Below are 19,420 nucleotides of genomic sequence, written 5' to 3' on the forward strand. Positions count from 1 at the left end.
AACATACAGTACCTTCCCTGGCAAGTCAAAATATACAGTACCCTCCCTGGCAAGCCAAAACATACAGTACCTTCCCTGGCATGTCAAAACATACAGTACCCTCCCTGCCATGCCAAAACATACATTACCTTCCCTGGCTTGCCAAAACAAACAGTACCCTCCCTGGCATGCCAAAACATACAGTACATTCCCTGCCAAGCCAAAACATACATTACCTTCCCTGGCAAGCCAAAACATACAGTACCTTCCCTGGCAAGTCAAAACATACAGTACCCTCCCTGGCAAGCCAAAACATACAGTACCTTCCCTGGCATGCCAAAACATACAGTACCTTCCCTGGAATGCCAAAACATACAGTACTTTCCCTGGCATGCTAAAACATACAGTACCTTCCCTGGCAAGTCAAAACATACAGTACCTTCCCTGGAATGCCAAAACATACAGTACCTTCCCTGGCAAGTCAAAACATACAGTACCTTCCCTGGCAAGTCAAAACATACAGTACCCTCCCTGGCAAGCCAAAACATACAGTACCTTCCCTGGAATGCCAAAACATACAGTACCTTCCCTGGCAAGCCAAAACATACAGTACCTTCCCTGGAATGCCAAAACATACAGTACCCTCCCTGGCAAGCCAAAACATACAGTACCTTCCCTGGCATGCCAAAACATACAGTACCTTCCCTGGCATGCCAAAACATACAGTACCTTCCCTGGAATGCCAAAACATACAGTACCTTCCCTGGCATGCCAAAACATACAGTACCTTCCCTGGCAAGCCAAAACATACAGTACCTTCCCTGGCATGCCAAAACATACAGTGCCCTCCCTGGAATGCCAAAACATACAGTACCTTCCCTGGCATGCCAAAACATACAGTACCTTCCCTGGCATGCCAAAACATACAGTACCTTCCCTGGCATGCCAAAACATACAGTACCTTCCCTGGAATGCCAAAACATACAGTACCTTCCCTGGCATGCCAAAACATACAGTACCTTCCCTGGCAAGCCAAAACATACAGTACCTTCCCTGGCATGCCAAAACATACAGTACCTTCCCTGGCATGCCAAAACATACAGTACCCTCCCTGCCATGCCAAAACATACAGTACCCTCCCTGGCATGCCAAAACATATAGTACCTTCCCTGGCATGCCACAACATACAGTACCTTCCCTGGCATGCCAAAACATACAGTACCTTGCCTGGCATGCCAAAACATACAGTACCTTCCCTGGCATGCCAAAACATACAGTACCTTCCCTGGCATGCCAAAACATACAGTACCTTCCCTGCCATGCCAAAACATACAGTACCTTCCCTGGCTTTGCTTATTCTTGATTGTACAGTATGCAGTTGTTTATAGGAGTAGGTGGCATGCCATATTTTACCACATCATTGCTGTTTCTCTAAGGAAAGAACTGGCTATATGACCAGTAACAAAAGTAAAGGTTGCTTTACAAATATTGAATTTCACAGTGCAGAGCTGGCGCTTCATTTGTGCACTTTTCAGAAGTTGAATATGCCTTTATCCTAACTTTCAAGATTGTTTTCTTCTGTACGTTCAAGTATATATTTGTAATCACCTACACATACATGTACATTGAACCAGTTCATAATGGTCATATTTCATAAAGGTTATCACAGTTTTATTGTGCAGATTTCCTGCATAACGGTCACCTGTTGAATACAAAAGCCCTCTTTAAGTATCCTATATATAGTGGTTACTGAATGTCCTGTATATAGCGGTCACATGCTGAAGACATTGGTCACTGCACCTATTTCCTGTATATTTCCTGTATACAGAGGTCACAGTGTTTCCTGTATATAGCAGGTACCTGCTGAAATGAGGTCACTATATAATTTCCTTTGCAAAATAATAAGATCACATAAATTTACATGTCATTTATATCTTAAATGTACAAGTTCATGGTTTATTTAATAGGTTGGGTAAATTTATAATGTGAACAAAAACTGACATTTTTTGTTTACATTTGAAGTTCTGTAGACTACTTCAGTTATTTATGGGTAATTTGTTTTTAACTTGTCATCCTACTCATGCAGTTATAATTAAAAGTGCATGGTACATTTCAGGTTTATTTCAAAAGATGGTACATCCTGATTGTTTTTTCCCTCGGATCATCAATACAAGGTGGGGTTTGGAACACATGGGGGCCAATTGCAAGTGCGAGTGAGGCTGCATTTGGCTGGACAGATTCAACGTTTGCTCTCCTCACTAACGGGGGGCCTATAGCTTACATCATAGCTGCATTCCCTCTCTCATGGTTAATTGATATAAAAGGTAAATACAAGTTACAGGTTTGTGCATTCATTCATGGCAACTGGTTCAGTAGTAAACATCCTGTAGTACAACACCTGTGTATGCTGAATAACATCAAAGGTGTAAGGAGAAACTATATAAAACACAACATGCTTCAGATGTTAATGAACATAAACTCTGTTCATTGACTGAATAAGAAGAACATTGATAGAGTAATTAGACAATAGCTGACCTCAAGGCCTAGAGGAAAATGTTGCTTTACGTGTAATAGTTTGAGATCCAAATAAACACCTAGTCAGTATGATTTTGTTGTTTATCTTTGTATAGTTAAAGTGTGGCAATTGCAACATTGTGTGATAAATAATATTAAAAATGGACAATTTGGGGAAGATGGAAATTGGGGTCTAAGCTTGTGGAATTCATGTCAGGGCTTGTGGGTTTTGTTTAATGTAACCAGCCTTGGGACTTTGTCTACAAAGAAGTTTGTTTGAGCACTGAATTAATTGGTCAACGAGTTCATATGAAAATGATACTAAATTCTTAATTGCATCTGCGGGTAACTACTGCACATTAAAAATGCTTTCTCTGGATCCCAAGTATCTTTGACTCGAACAATTGTTGTTTACCTCGATAAAATATTGTATTTCCTTTATCTTACATTTCATTTTTGTACAAGTTAGCTCTCATGTTATGCTGATGTGCCATTATCTCTCTCCACACACACACACACACACACACACACACCCACCCACACAAAGAACACGTGATTACAGGCTTCCTGCATTTTTGGGGGTCATATAACCCTCAATTCTTGACTCTTGTGCAGTTTTGAGCACTCTTTTTTATCAGGGAAAAGCAAAAATAACTGCGTCCTACATTTTTAAGGTCAGAGTCACTAAAGGCAACACAAACGTGAAGATCTCAGTCATTTTAAAACAATATGTTTTGGCACTTCAGACATTTAAGGTTTGTTGTTGTCAGCTGAATTACTACACAATGTCACTGAAAGCCACCAGGGTAACCTACTTTCTGGGTTGAAATAATGACAACAGGGACTACATTTCTGGGTGACAAACTTGCAGAAATACAAAATCAGGCATTATTCTACAAAGTACTTGTTTTTAAAGATAAAGTTTTTAAAAACATGGAAATTTATATAATATATGTTGTTGGATAATGAATGGAGATTAAGTAGAACAAGATCCATAACAGAAAATTCTGGAGTGCAGCTCTATTTCAGGTAAAATCAGTATTCAAACATATACATATTTTTGTGGGTAGTAACTTTGACCAAATGTTTATAACAGTATCGATGTCCAAGGAAGATTGTTTTTTATGCAGTATCAGTGACAAAGTTTGTGTGACAAAACTGTCAAAATAAATAAATATTTAAAAAAAAGTTGTTATCACTAGTGCATTAAGTACTTTCTAATGTTTTTCTTTGTCTCATTGAAATAGATTTTTTCCCCCTAACTTTGGAGAACAGGGAACACAGTGTGTACTCTGCCCTTGGCATGCTAGATGTGATACTGATGCATGCATGCATGAATTCAGACAAACATTCAAACATGATTACTTTTTGTGGAATACTGATTGATCATGATAATAGTGAAAAATAAAATTACATACAGTATTGTCAGTCATCCTTTTTTATCTTCATGAAATTATTGGAAATTGGAAATTGAATACATTTTTGTGACCTGAATTATTTTCTTCCTTGGTTAATATGCTTAGTGTGCATTTTTTAAATTGTTAAAATAATTATTTTGTTTATCTACAAAGTGCAGGTATCCGATGGGCTACTTTGTGCAAGAGCTTTCTGGATGCCTTGGGAACTGGTTTACGCTGTATTCCTGCTGATCCAACAACAGCAACTTGGTAAGATTCAGTTCTGTGTAATTATATTCCTATACTGGTTGTTAATTACTTACCTGTGATATAATTACACATAATTCCACATGATATTATCTCACAGACAGGACTAATTGCATAATTCATTGTATAGATGTGATATCTCACAGACTTGGGAAAAATGACACAGAATTACATACCTGTGATATCTTACAGATGGAGGAAAAGTCACATACAATTACATTCTTGTTATTTCTCCTAGAGTGAAGAAAAATCACACTGAATGCATATTTACACGTGACGTTTCAGAGTTTGGAAAAATCGTACAGAAGTAATTACATATTTGTGATATCTCACAGGGTGAAGAAAAGTCACACACAGCAATTAATTTCATACCTGTGATATCTCACAGAATGAGGGAAAATCACACAAAATCATAATGGCAGACTATAGTTTAAATTATATTTATTCAAGAAGCATCTTCACAAAAGTGATTTATTTCCAAACAATGCAATATCTGGGAATTCAGTAGAAGTCTGGAAGCTTAGTAAAATCTCTCCCCTGTTACAAAGAGATTCTTGCAATATTTTTCTAGTGTATACATGTTAGTTATAAACAAAGTGGGCATAAAGTATTTGATAAATGAGTAGTGTAGGTCCCATTTAAAAAAACAAGGTCAAATTATATCTTGTCACTAGTTTGGGGCAGGACCATGGTATTTGAATTAATATATGCTTGTAACATTGTTAACTTAGACTCTCCCATCCAGTTAGGGGCAGGACCATGGTATCTGAATTAATATATGCTTGTAACATTGTTAATTTACGCTCTCCCATCCAGTTTCATCCTATAATAATGTCGACCGCTCCGGTGGCCTAATGGTTAGAGCGTCCTCCTCGGATGCGGGAGGTCATGAGTTCGATCCCCGGCCAAGTCATAACAAAGATTTACAAAAATGGTACTAACAGCTGCCTCACTTGGCGCTTAGCATTAAGAGGTTAGTGTTAGGACTGGTTGGCCTGGCGTCAGGATAATGTGGATGGGACATCATGCTACATGTCTGCGGCATAATGCCCCAGTGCTAGACATCACTATAAACTGTCACACTGCAGACATCGTAGCGATATGACTGAAAAATTGTTAAAGCTATTTTTAAAAATATATAAATCCTATAGTAATGTCAGAGATGCTTTCTTGGTAGTACATGTTACTATTTTGATAGCCTCCAAATTTATTTTTTCCCAGTGATTGTTTTTCTTGTACAATAGAGTTTTCCCAGATAAAATAAGCATAGTCAAAGAAAGGAAATCTATAAGCTTGATGCATTCTTTCCGGGGATAAGTGATCCAATCTATTTTTCAAAATCTTGAAAGGATTTAACTTTCTCCCCAGCCTAAATTTCAGATAAATACTTTAAATATGCATGCCAAGTGGCATCACCAGCTGATATAATACCTAAATACTTGTGTTTGGATACTTCTTAAGTATATTGCTATCTATTTGCAGTATAGGATAGTTGCTTGGATTACGATTTCTTGTGTTTAGAATTTAACATTTGGATTATGTTTTCATGATATAAGTGTTGTTTTCTCTGGGTTAACAAGCCATTAGAATTGAACATTTGTATTTCAGCAGTAATATATAGTGTAGTGTTTTCAGTAAATAGTCAAATTCATTGGTTCCCAACCTGTTGGCCGCTGACCTCTGGGGGTCTACAGGGTATTCAGAGGGTATGTATTTTATCTAATAATGGAGCCTAAATCTTATACTATTAGCATTTGAGGGTCTGTGAAACTTGTTGACATCATGAATGGGCCCTGATAATCATAAAGGTTGGGAATCCCTGGTCTAAGTGTTGATAGTATATAAATTAATATATCCTAAAAACAATAGTGCTCAAAAGATCAATCTCTAGTCATTTGTGATTCGAAAATCAGAAATTCAGGACAACTCTTTCCTTTCACTGTGATAAGTAGTATTCTAACTATACAGTTAACTACCTTGAATTCAGATTTTTTAAAGTTTAATTAAATAATATTGAGTGTAGAACATAATCAGATGCTTTAGTTACATCAAGGAAAACATTTCTAACTTCCTTTCCTGCTATAGGGCTAGACAAGTCGACATATTTTAAATACATGTATTTAGCACCTCATAGGTTGTAAAGTTAGTGGGTGTAAAGCCAGATTGATTTGGTGTAATCAGATTATGTTGGGTAATAAATTTCTTCAGACTTGCATAGACATACTTTTCAAATACCTTAGACAAAATACAAAGAAGTGATAATTTGAAACATTTGTTTTACAGTCTTTTTGTTGACTGCCTACTTTTGTTAGTTTCCAAGAACAGCATACCTTAGAGTAGCTGGAGGAATTTTTAATTTTGTAAGTCAACCTTTGATTTTGAAAATATTTGGATTCACGCATTTCACTAACGATTCTGTTTCTTTTCTTGATGGTGTATTAACTAATGACAAGGGTTATGTTAATGTTTTGTTTGATTGTTTCAAGTTTATAACTTGTTTTCTAGTTGTTTTTTTCCAGGGCAAATTTTTAGCATAAGAGTGTCCTTTAGTGCACAACTTTTCTTACTGCATCCCAAATTAGGTTTGTGAAGAATTTAGCAATGGTATCATTGCTGTTTTTTTTTTTGTCAAGTATTTCATCTCATAAAACAGATTAAAAACTGAAGTGAATTCAACAAATTATAATCCTCCTAATCATATGATCATATCACCATTTTATAGTACTTGAATTCTAGAGCAGTAAATAAGATAGTATACATGGGACAATGGTGTCTGACTCCATTTGAATGAAATGAATCCAGGACACCAGCACTAAATAAAAAATTGGGGTCTCGCATCATTATTATGTCTAGTAAGGTTTCAGGATACTCAGTAAAATTTGTAGATTACAAGATTGGGGTAGATGAAGTACTTAATTATTAGAAGCAAGAAAGATTTAACTAAAATCTCCCACAGCCACTAGGTGGTCTGGTTAGTTTCTTGGTTCTGTCAGTTCTAACTTCAGTACAGTCCCAAACAGATGATTCACAATTTAATAGTATCTATGTCTTAACAACATTTCTTTCCATTGAAATTTATTTATTACGACAAAACGTTCTGGACCTCATAAACCAAAATCAATTTGTAGAATTGCAATAAATTCAGTGTCACTTTGATGTGGACAGATTACCCCAACTCCCAAACCCACCCACCCCCCAAAAAAGAGTTCTCCTTTCCTTACCGAAAAATGAAGAATAACCAAATACAGTAATTTCATTGTTCAAAATCAATTAGTGTACCCAATTTTCAGTTTAATGAAAGCGAAATATTAGACTGATGGGTATTGAGATGAATCAAGTTGAGTTTAGATTTCAGATTTTGAATATGAAGATTTGATGCATAGTGCCAGAACCAGGATCCATGGTGTCAGACATAGGATGCATAGTGTCAGAACCAGGATCCATGGTGTCAGACCTAGGATGCATAGTGTCAGAACCAGGATCCATGCTGTCAGACCTAGAATGCATAGTGTCAGAACCAGGATCCATGGTGTCAGACCTAGTATGCATAGTGTCAGAACCAGGATCCATGGTGTCAGACCTAGGATGCATAGTGTCAGAACCAGGATCCATGGTGTCAGACCTAGGATGCATAGTGTCAGAACCAGGATCCATGGTGTCAGACCCTGGATGCATAGTGTCAAGCCCAAGGTGCATCATTTCAGACCCATGATTTGGTTCTATGCCTGTCAAAGGATACATAACCAGTGCAAAAGAACGGCAATGAATATTATTATTGCTTGAGGTGAAAAATAGACAATAGGTTGATGTAAGAAAGAATTTAATTCACATAATCGAAAGAAGTGGGCATGATTATAACTCTCTTTAAATAAAAGTAAATTTTTATCTCCCTGGATAAAGCAACAGACCAACACATTGATAATTTCCAGTGTAAAATATAGCAGCAGTACTAGAACTAAGTAAAAGCAGTCCAGTATATGGACATGTGAAATCCTATGAACAGCTCAGTCGGTATTGATCATTTGTAATTGCCATTTAACCTGTCCACCTCTTCACTGTGGTTGCATGTGCATCACATAGCTTTATGAGATCTATGAAAATCACTACCATTTTACTGAAGTGTACGTGAACGTAACCTTCCTTTATAGTACATAAAACATTTTGGTTGACTTTGAAAACCCATTAGAAAAAAAAATAGAAATAGAGAAAATTGTATTTTAAAAAAAAAGAATGAAACTGGCACTTTTTATTTGTGTAATATGATTTTAACTCGGTTTTATTTTCTTATGCTTCAACTTTGTTATACTTTTCTATAATAAATTGCACGATGTTTGATAAATACATTAATCTAGGTCATTATTGAATAGTCATGTCTTCCACAAATTTTCACAACAAGCTGCAGCTTGACCAATGGTTCAAATAGCCTTCTGATAATTAAGTAAGGAGCGTTTCAGTTAATATTATTCAAGATTTAAAGCTAACAAAGGTATGGAAAAGTTAACGCTGATAAATTCATTAGTATTTTTCCTTGTATGCAAGAAATCTGTAAAATAAAGTCTTACAGAAATGCTCTAATTGCAGTGACTATTTTGTTATTTCTCACAGTCCAGTGTTAGCATGAGATGTGCAAGTCCAATAGGATTGCCTTTTCTGGCCTTTGTGACTCAATCAATCTTACTAGTTTATTAGGGGACTTAGATAGTCAAATGGTGGCAGACTCTATACCACTGGTGTCCTACATTTGACCCTGTTTTTGCATATTCAAGGGTAAGTGGTCACCCTTAAAATGTGAGTTTTCTCCAATTTTGTTTTTCTTTCCTCTAATACCAGCCTGGGTCTGTTGTGTGGTTTTCTGCATTTTCTTTGGTTTATGACTGTTGAGGGAACATTATGTAACATCTATGCCTTTAAAAATAAGGAAACACAAATTGGGTCATAGTGGCCAACTTTCCCTGCTCCAGTGATTATACAAAGGATTTGCTTTTGGCGCTTTTTATTTGACATCCAAGTCAATAAAGAACAATCAGTTTAAGGACTAGTGAGTTATTTTAGGTTTTTGAATGATGTAGTAGTGGAATAGAAAAATCATAGAACTAAAATGAGTATCTTTTGAGTATAACTATAAAGAAAAACAAACTCGATGGGTTAGCAAGTGGTTTTATAATGATTCTGTAATTTATTGACCCTCCTTTTGAGGTTGATACATATTGGTCAGTTCTTAAATGGAGTTGCAGGCCCTGTTGCAATGGGAGGACCACCTGTGGTGTCAGCAGAATGGTTTCCACCCCACCAGAGAACCACAACAACAGCAGTATCAATTGTAATCAGTTTCTTTGGGGCTTCAGCATCATTTCTACTAGGGAAATATTATTAAATCTAGTTATCAGTATTGATTTTTTTTTCGGAAATAACAAAGTCCAAGCAAATAAATCCAAATTTAGACTTGTTTTCAAATGTAATAAGATGAGGAAAAAGTGTACATTTAAAAGAAAATTCCAAAGAAAAAAAGCATACATTCTGAAAGTTTGACTTCTTAATTTTACAACGACAGTAGAAACTTTTTTCGTAATAGTTAAATAGATTGATATTTGTTTAATCATCAGAAAAGTTTGCTGTGTGGGATGGGACCCATCAACCCTGACAGAGAATGTTGAGTTGGGGTATGAATAGATTATAGTTACACAGCAGAATTATTCAGAGATAAAACAGATATTAGTGCCATTTAAATGTTTTTAGCCCAAGTTAAACCCAAGTTTTTTTAAGCAGATAAAATTGTACTCAGTGAAGTATTCAAATTTTATGTAACTGTTAACCCTTGTAGTTATTGTCATATCATAAGTCAAGCTGCTAGTAGAGGTCTTGTAGCACTTGTAGTGACATATCTTTTTTCATGTTTTCAACTCTCACATATCTGTGCACTTTGGCTTGACAGAAATGTATTTTAAACTAAATTTGATTTGCACATTGGCCCCTTGAACAAGCATTTTGTCATAGTTTTATCCATGCATTCATCAAGGAAGTTTTACAAATGCATGTTTAAAAAAACCGCTACCTAGAAAACCCTAAATGGTTCGTCTGCATATGATACTTTTATTTGCAAATTTTGCCTGATAATCACTGATGACAATTTTTTTTAAAGTTTTGAGGGATATGAGATTATTGGAGCTGGAAAAATGTTCCTGGAAATAGCAATGTATGATTTTGAACCTGAAAATGGTGCTGAATATGTGTGTGTTGTTCATGTTGGATGGACAAAAGCAGATGGTATGCCGGTCAGCCCCCTGTTCAGTGGTATTTTTAAGGTAGAAAGAGCAGAATACCAAGCTTAATTAAATATCAGGCAGTTTAAAAATATAATACAATTATAATTTCTTTTCTCAAACAATTTAGCCCTGAGGGATCTTGTGCTACAGACTATTTAGCACTCTAAGGGTTGACAAAATTGAATCAGAAAGAATCTAAAAAGAAATCAAAGGAAGTAAAGATATTTATTTGATCAAAATACCTCTGTCTGAACAATTAGACTATGGTTTTGATGGACTTGAAACCCTAGTACATCATCATGGCATAGTAGTCAGGAAAGTACTGCTTAAAGAAAGTGAAACTCTGGCAGAGCTCATGCTAGTGAAAAATCTTATTTTGGAGCAGAGATACTGTAACACCTTCAATGTGTTGGGTTCCAGTTGTCATGGGTGAGCTAGACCACAAATATAAAGTCACAATGAAATAACAACCAAGCCGACATTCACCTCCACCCCGCCCTCCTCTCCATCATAAGCAATGGAAAGGTATCACCTGCTTCTTCCTTTGTTTCAATAATATAGCTTTGTATAGTGCTGAGAATGTGAAAAATGCATTTGGATAAGTATGACAAGAAATATTGGAACTTAATACTTACCATTTTATTCAAATGCGGAATCTCATGAGCATGAAAACAATTTTAACATACAGTGAGTCTACATGATATATAGTAATAAATGCACATTTACTGCCCATTTCCTTTATTTCCTAAAGCACATATTATTCCCTTTTATATACACATTTTTGCACATAATAACTAACTGCTAAATAGGTAGTCAGAAGATTAGTCCTGCTTTCTCAAAGTCTGTTTCAATCAGGTCTCTCCAACGTGCTATTAAGGCCCTTAATGTGTATTAGCTTAGGGGTAGATGTTTTCAGGTCTACTGAGACATGATTTCAGTATACATCTGCACTCTGTATTTTTGAAGTTTATGTTTTGCATATGTTATAACAATTCCTTCAGGTTCATTTTGCCAGGATTATTTCAAACCATAGAGGCTTACAATCATTAAGATTGATCAGGCACCTAATCCCTACTTGTTGAGAACTTTATGCTTTGATATTGGTATTAAATGTGTAAACTCAGACTTGTGGATAAAGAATTCAGTATTTTCTTTAAGATCTCTGCATTTACATCATTTGGCAATTAATAACTTAATTAATAGACTTAATTGCTGAAGGACACATGACTCCTGTTTGCTCACAAAGGTGTGTAAATGAATGCCAATATGATTGTTTACATATACATCTTTTTTATATATAATAGATCCAGGAAATTAGGTACTAATGAATATGTACTTTTTACCCAAACACGAAATTTGAAAACCACAAAAACGAAGCATTTGATAATATCCAAGAGACAATAGATGCCCCAACACCTTTAGATAAAAGCCTGGCAGCATCTCTGCTTTTATAGCTGCTCTTTGTTAAAATTTCTTGTCACTCTTGTGAAATTTACATTCTATATATAATTTAAATTTCATTGCTTTTCATATAATGTAGACTTCTGGTCTAAAGCAGTTTTGTGTTTGACAAAATTTCCCAATGTGTAAGTCCTGTTAAAAAATTGCTTTTTCACAAGGTTTCTTTTTTGGGGTGGGGGTGGGGGAGGGGTTGTCCTTTGTTTAGCATGCTCATGTGACATGCTAAGTTCAAATTTGCTCTTCAATTACACTTACATGTAACTGTGTCGTCACTATGAAACCCATGCCAAGTGGATTACCGCCTTTACCGGCCTATTAATCAATGCATAGGATAAATCGAATCAGCAAAATTGGCAAATTTTCCATCCTTTCTCCATATATAAATCAATGCTGAGTATAAGACAAGACCAGATCAATACCTTGGATTGGTTTTTTTTTTCACTTCGTTCCACACAGCATCGCGAAATTTATGCTATCCGTAACTGAGTTTCCTTTCCAGTCAGGATCATTATAATGTAACTAAAAGTACCTTTTTGTTTCACATGAAGTATTTTAAATGTATTAATCACTTTTAGCGACATATAATGATGCTGACCCGAAAATATATTGAGTTAAAGATATGATAGAACTCATGATGCTATGTGGGGAATTAAGTTATAATAACTTCCAGTTTCATAAATATTAAACATATTATTGTATGCTATTACAGATTACCAGCAATAGGGAAACTGCATCATTAATATTAAAATGTTTTTTCCATTATGTTTTGGGGGAGAGAGAAGGATTCATATGTATAACATCATATTTTTCTTCTTGCATCTCATGATCAAAATAAAATATGTCCGATATATGAGAGAGTTCAGCTTTTTGTGGTTCTTTTGTTTGTTTTACCTTATTGCCCCCGTGTTGCTGAAGCTTTTGCCAAAGAGAGAAAACATTAATGTGTGATGTGATTTGGATTTTTAACTTAGCTTTAACAATGTTTCAATCATTGCACTACGATGTCTGCAGTGTTGCAGTTTATAGTGATGTCTAATACTGGGGCAATATGATGCAGACATGTAGCATGATGTCCGACTGAGTCAGATTATTCTGACATCAGGCTGACCAGTCCTAACACTGACCTCTTAATGCCGAATGCCAAGCGAGGCAGCCATTAGGGTAAGTCCCAATAATGACCATTTCACATGCTGTCTAATTTTCTTTGCAAGTGTAATGATCTCTCTATTCCCAACAAATAAGATTTTGTTTAAAGTGCATGTACTCTTTCTGTACTTAGGCTGCAATTGATTTTGATCTTTGCTCATGCTAAATGTCTTTAAATTGCTGTCGGTTCCATCGGCAAGTTCAGGAATTTCACTGGCAGAGAAATTTACACAAGTAACCACCTGGCATTTTCTTTCATTATATATTAATGTATTCATAACACCCATGGGTAGCCTCATTTCCCTATTGGTAGTCTCGCTAATCTGATCTGGTCTGCCGAATCTTGACCTCAAGTGTAAGCTTGGAATGAATGAATACAGCTGTAACATAGTTAATTAGCATGTAAATACCATTACAAAGCCATGTGATTTTTTTAATAATGAAAGTGGCAACAAAAATTAGAAGGAATTGCTTACCTAGAGGTATTAATTGATAATGGAATATGGTGCTGCACTTGTACACAAATTAGATCAGTCATCAAGTAAGTGTACAATATAGATTTACAATCGCGAAGACATCTGTATGTCTGTCTGCCTCTGTCAATGGGCATACGCTTTATTTGGTCATTAGAAGCAAATCAATTATGATGGAATACGTCTTTGACATGGTTATTCATCTTCAAACTTGTCAATTCTAATGCACATATATGTAATCAAATTTAAACAACATATATTACAAACAGCTTACATTACTGGTCCATGCTGGTTTAGCATAGTTACATCTGATCTATGTTAAGTTTTAATACTGATGATCATGTAATTGTTTAAAATACTCATTGTGGGATCCTATTTTTTTCCTACATAACCTCTTCCTCAAAATGAAATATGTTTTACACATTATTTTCGGTACTCTTGGAGAATTATTTTCCATACAAAAAATATGATAAAGCGATTTGGATGACATAATCCATATATACCGTATTTCGGTATTTTTTCGTACCCATTAATTTTTCGTACACTATCCAGTTATCGAAATGATAGTTATTTAAATGTTTCATAATTTTTCGTACAGATCACTTTGTATTCTTTTTAAAATCCATTAAATAATCAGACATAAAATTTTCAATAAAAGATATATGTTTGCAACAGGGATCAAAATTAGCCGATTGACACTAGTTTTTACATATATATATATATATTAAATTCTGACAAGTTAATTCATGCAAATGAAGCTGAAAATATGTCAAAAGATTTGGTTCAAAACGCTTAGTAAATAATAGCTTTAGTTTTAGAAATCTTACTATACTAAGTCTCCTGGCCCTGACTGACTGACTGCCCCCCCCCCACCCTTGCAAAATCCTGCAGGTGTCCATGTGCGTAAACTCTCTTATTGTCATTACAGTATCTACTGGTGTTTATTAACAAATGGACAAAAGACTTCACAGACCATACCTTTAAATATTACTGTTAATTAGTTCTCCTTATTAAGTCCGCCAACATAGCAAAACACCAGGTGCATTTTAAAATGAGTTCGGAAGACTTTTGATGTTTTCTTATCCAATAAATATTGTATCTCGGCACATGCTAAAGTGAAGTCCACAGACAATTGGTCAGTTAGTATTATTGTTTCATTATAGTCATGCAAACGTAAAATATAAAAACCTAGTCATTTTCTGTCATAAATATGAAAGTCACAGAATCCATTAAATCGATCCATATATATAGATATATTACCTTTTAAGTGCTGGTTCTGTTTTGACTTGATATAATTAACATTTTATTGCAAATATATTCAATATATACTCCCACTAATATCTTTGTTGGAGAGTTAGAATAAGAAGTAATGCGTATGATCACTCGTCCTTATGATTTCTTCTGTATGGACAATGACGTCAATAATACATTGACATATTTTCATTTCCCTAAGAGAGCCTCGTTTCCCTACAGCCTCGCTGATTTGACCTCTTCCGTTGATTCTGGCACTCAATCTGGTTTCATCTGGAATAACCAAAGCACTAAGCATGTTTAATTCCCATGTAAATAACACTGCATAGCCATGCGGTTTTTGTGACAATGTAAATCATAACTAAAACAAGAATGAATTGTTGATTTAGCTGTGTTTATTTATAATAGAGTATAGGAGGGCCATAATATCTGAGGATTATCACAATCGTCAGGTAACAGTCTTTTAGCGATTTGCAAAAGCTATAAATAAAAACCACCCTCACTAAATACGGTCTTGTATGCTGACAGAATTTTGTTTCATCTTGCTCGCGCTCTCACACATACACAAGCGCATGCATTAACTGAAACGTGATTTCAAGTTCTTTATTTTTATTGCAATTTGTTAATGAGATTATTGTTGCTATAAAAATACAAGTTGCACTTAATTTCTTGACAATGTGGTCTCATATTGTTGCATACAATTTGCCAATAAATAATGCCCATATTTAATACATCTTCAAACCATTTTAATCATTTTGCCAACATTACACAACATAACAGCAACATATGCTCTAAATGCAGACGATCTTGCACACTGAGACATAATCCTCTTTTTCTCTCTCTCTCATTCACTAATAACAACAAAATTCTTTGACTACTTCTATTTTCATTGTAATTATATTCTTGAGTTGAGAGCAGATTGAGACAGAAAATATAGGTTTACTTCGTACGTTTGTACCATTAAGTTGTCAAGTATCGTTTGTTCCGTAGGACTTGCTCAGGTATGATCCCTTTATTTTTTGTACACGGCCAGTACCACCAAATGATAATTATTTATTTTACATATAATTTCGTACACTGATATTGATAATTATTTTTTCGTGTACCAAAAATAACATGAAATACTGTTAGTCGATTCGGAGTATAAGACACAGCTTAGATTTTCTGGTCAAAAAGTATCCTCTTATAGGCCGTTAATACAGTAGTCATTTGTGCATGTCCGTCTTGTGTGATATTTACCTTTAGCAATATAAAATCAATATGAATATTCCCATATGCTTAGTCATGCATACATGACTATCCTAATAGATTAAAGTATGGTTAAGTAATCACAGCAAAAATAAAAGTTTCAGTGTTCAAGGTCAAATTTGTTATGTCGTTTTGTGGAGAGTAACATAATTTAATTTAATGGAATTCATAAAATTTAACACTTAATTTAATGTAAATTGACATTACAAATACTAACTGTATTAATGCTCTTGAATAAAGTTATGCTTACTTGTATGTGTGATATTATGGTAGAACAAACTGACCATCCACTATTGGTTTGGCACTTCTTAGCCACGTTTGTGTTGACATGTCTTAAAACACTGCTACATCCACTATTGAACAATGTTATAAGAACAATTAATATTGAGTTTTTGAATTTTGAAAAATGAAAACTAAACGTTAATGTACATAAATGATCTGTTATATTTCATTATTGCTGTAGAATTAAGTAATAGTTTCTTGACATATTTTTCTAGAAAAATAAGTGTTCCTAAATTTAAGCTCTATATTTTCTATTTCTTTGTAAGTATTTTAATTTGCAACACTAATTTCAGGTCCATACTTAGTACCTGAAAGAAAGAATATAAATCAGACATATTCTAATTTCAGGTAAGTTTATTTGCTCACATTTTTTGTTGTTATTTTTTAGAAAGCGAAATTAAATTAATAAAAAAACACCAAAAGCAAACGAAACCAAGTGATCAGGTGAATGGTGTCCTAACTTGTGACATGTAGTTTTCTTACATTTACATAATGTGTCATTAAATCAGGGTCTCCAATGAAAAGTACAACTACACTTGAATATGACCGCATAATTATTGTCTGCATTTGATTTGGTCATGATATTTTCCCAGTTGTTTAAACACTTGGTTGCCAGAATCACAAGACAAAATAGTTTGTATCAAGGACTTTAACAAACTGTATCATTGTAATCCAGGGTCTGCTTTATAAACATTATGAGGGTGTGCATGTGAGCAAATCATGCAAAAATGTTACAGATATGCACCTGGAAGGAAGTGATGCCCAGAAAGTTCAGTAAAATTAGTTCAGAGTCTTGCATATAAAATGTATTCTGCAGAATTTCTATTTAGTTGTTCAGATAAACTGAAGAAATAAGAATCTAAACGAAATTTAAAAGTAAGAATACTGATCTGATCAAAATACCTCAGTCCATCCAAAATATGCAGATATAGGTTAATACACAAGGATGTTTGTAAATCCCACTATGAATTTATAACAGAAAACATCCTGTACTTAAAGGGGTTCTACAGTGATGCGTTTCCTCTCATTAGTGCATGCATGAACTTTGGTCCTGCACGGCTGGGTGGAAAATTACAGTAGTGGAGCACGTGTGTGTGATTTAGATGTTTAACGTAGCTTTAAAAAAAATTCAGTCATATCGCTACGATGTCTGCAGTGTGACAGTTTATAGTGATGTCTAGCACTGTCCCACCCATTCACATTATCCTGACACCAGGCCGAGCAGTCCTAACACTAATCTCTTAATGATGAGCTCCTAACGAAGCAGCTGTTAATACCGTTTTATAAAGTCTTTGACATGATTCGGCCGGGGTTCGAACCCACGACCTCCCGCATCCGAGGTGGACGCTCTAACCACTAGGCCACCGGAGCGGTAGTAGTGGAGCAAATGTGTATAGTGAAAAGCAGAATGAAGAATATGCATGTCCTCCTGTGGAAAAGCATTCTCAGCATACATTACTATTCATACACATATAAGAAACAGCTTAAGCTTAGAAACAGTCACTATAGCGGAATCTTATGAGGATTTTGATTTCAGTATAGATCTAATAAAGTGGAGCAGGAAGAAAGAGTGATGGGTTTTTTAAGTGTTGGATAGATAATGAACTGGTGGCAATTTCTTCCCTTTTTCTACACCATCCCCATGTTTTAGTGACATTAATGGAAATCTCCCCATTCAGATACAATCCTCCTTGCTTCTTGTATGTTGCATTTAAGTGTGTCAGCACGCCTGACCTTAAGAACAAAAGATTGATATTTTAAGTCTTTGGTTTTATGTTGGTGAATACTGAAATGTCAGCAGGTGCAGAGCTGAAATTGCACATTCTGATCATTTAATAATACATACACACATATAGCATGCTAATATTTGGGAACGAAATTTCTGGCAAGAGCCCATAGAATTTCATAATTCCATAATTCCTTTTGTGTATATATATATATATATATATATATATATATATATATATATATATATATATATATATATATATATATATATATATACATACATACATACACACACACATTGTAAATCTGTCCTAATGGTCATCCGTTTACAATGATTTCTCATTGGCAAATAGAAATGTCCTGCATGTACCTGCCACGTGCCTTCTGCATTTAGTAGCCAAACAATGTTTTTCCCCAGTTTTAAGTGGTTACTGACATGTATTTACCATGGCCACTCAGCATATGCAAAGTGAACCTTTATTTAATGAAAGAGGCACTATTTACATAAAGGAATATACTGATGGTAATTGTTTATCTGAAAGGTATCAATATGTCCAATGACCGCTCTGGTGGCCTACTGGTTAGAACATCCGCCTCGGATGAATGAGGTCGTGGGTTCGATGTCCGGTCGAGTCATACCAAAGACAAAAATGGTACTAACAGCTGCCTTGCTTAGCGTTCAGCATTTAGAGGTTAGCTAGGACTGGTTGGCGTGGTTTCAGGATAATGTGAATGGGTCGAACATCATGCTACGTGTCTGCGGTATGATAACCCAGTGCTAGACATCACACTGCAGATATCATAGCGATATGACTAAACAATTGTTAAAACTATCTTAAAAATCCAAATCACACACACACTCAATATGTCCAAACAAAAAATAAGGTAATGTTATCATTTGGGTCGAAGATAGATCCAATTCTTTGCTGAGAACTTTGTGATCAACATAGAATGAAAATTGCCTTTTGTACCAGTTTGACAGGTATAGTTCAATGTCTTCATCTATTTGTCTTTAAATTAAAGGTCTTTTTTTGAAGAGAAATTTCATCTTTGAGATGAGTTATATCCCTTTTCTTTTGCATCAGAGGTAATTTGATACTTAAACAATTCTGTAAAGTCAGACAAAGTTTCAGTTTCTGGGTGTCAAACAATAGACCAAATGACTTCATCACAGGTTTCTCAATAAGCTAACTGTCTTTTAATTTGTATTCATCACAGGTTTCTCAATAAGCCAACTGTCGGTTGACTTTTATTCATCACAGATTTCTCAATAAGCCAACTGTCTTTTAATTTGTATTTATCACAGATTTCTCAATAAGCCAAATGTCTTTTTTGCAACTTGCTAATCCATATATTGTTTTTGAAGAATGAACAGCTTTTCCCAAGCTTATTTTATAAAAGTCATTCCTCT

The 19,420-nt window shown here is 35.0% G+C and overlaps 1 protein-coding gene across 1 annotated transcript in view; it reads left to right on the forward strand.

Annotated features, from left to right (window-relative positions):
• LOC149780975 (solute carrier family 49 member 4-like) overlaps positions 1-19,420 on the forward strand; it is a 56,242-nt gene that overhangs the window by 14,352 nt on the left and 22,470 nt on the right. The window contains exons 2-5 of the mRNA XM_089936255.1: positions 2,096-2,303; positions 4,070-4,160; positions 9,354-9,524; positions 10,297-10,448. Coding sequence (XP_089792381.1) covers positions 2,096-2,303; positions 4,070-4,160; positions 9,354-9,524; positions 10,297-10,448 — 622 coding nt within the window. The remainder of the gene's footprint in view (positions 1-2,095; positions 2,304-4,069; positions 4,161-9,353; positions 9,525-10,296; positions 10,449-19,420) is intronic.

Source organism: Sinohyriopsis cumingii, chromosome 16, assembly GCF_028554795.1.
Source record: "Sinohyriopsis cumingii isolate HCF-2022 chromosome 16, ASM2855479v2, whole genome shotgun sequence".
Taxonomy (NCBI): Eukaryota; Metazoa; Mollusca; class Bivalvia; order Unionida; family Unionidae; genus Sinohyriopsis; species Sinohyriopsis cumingii.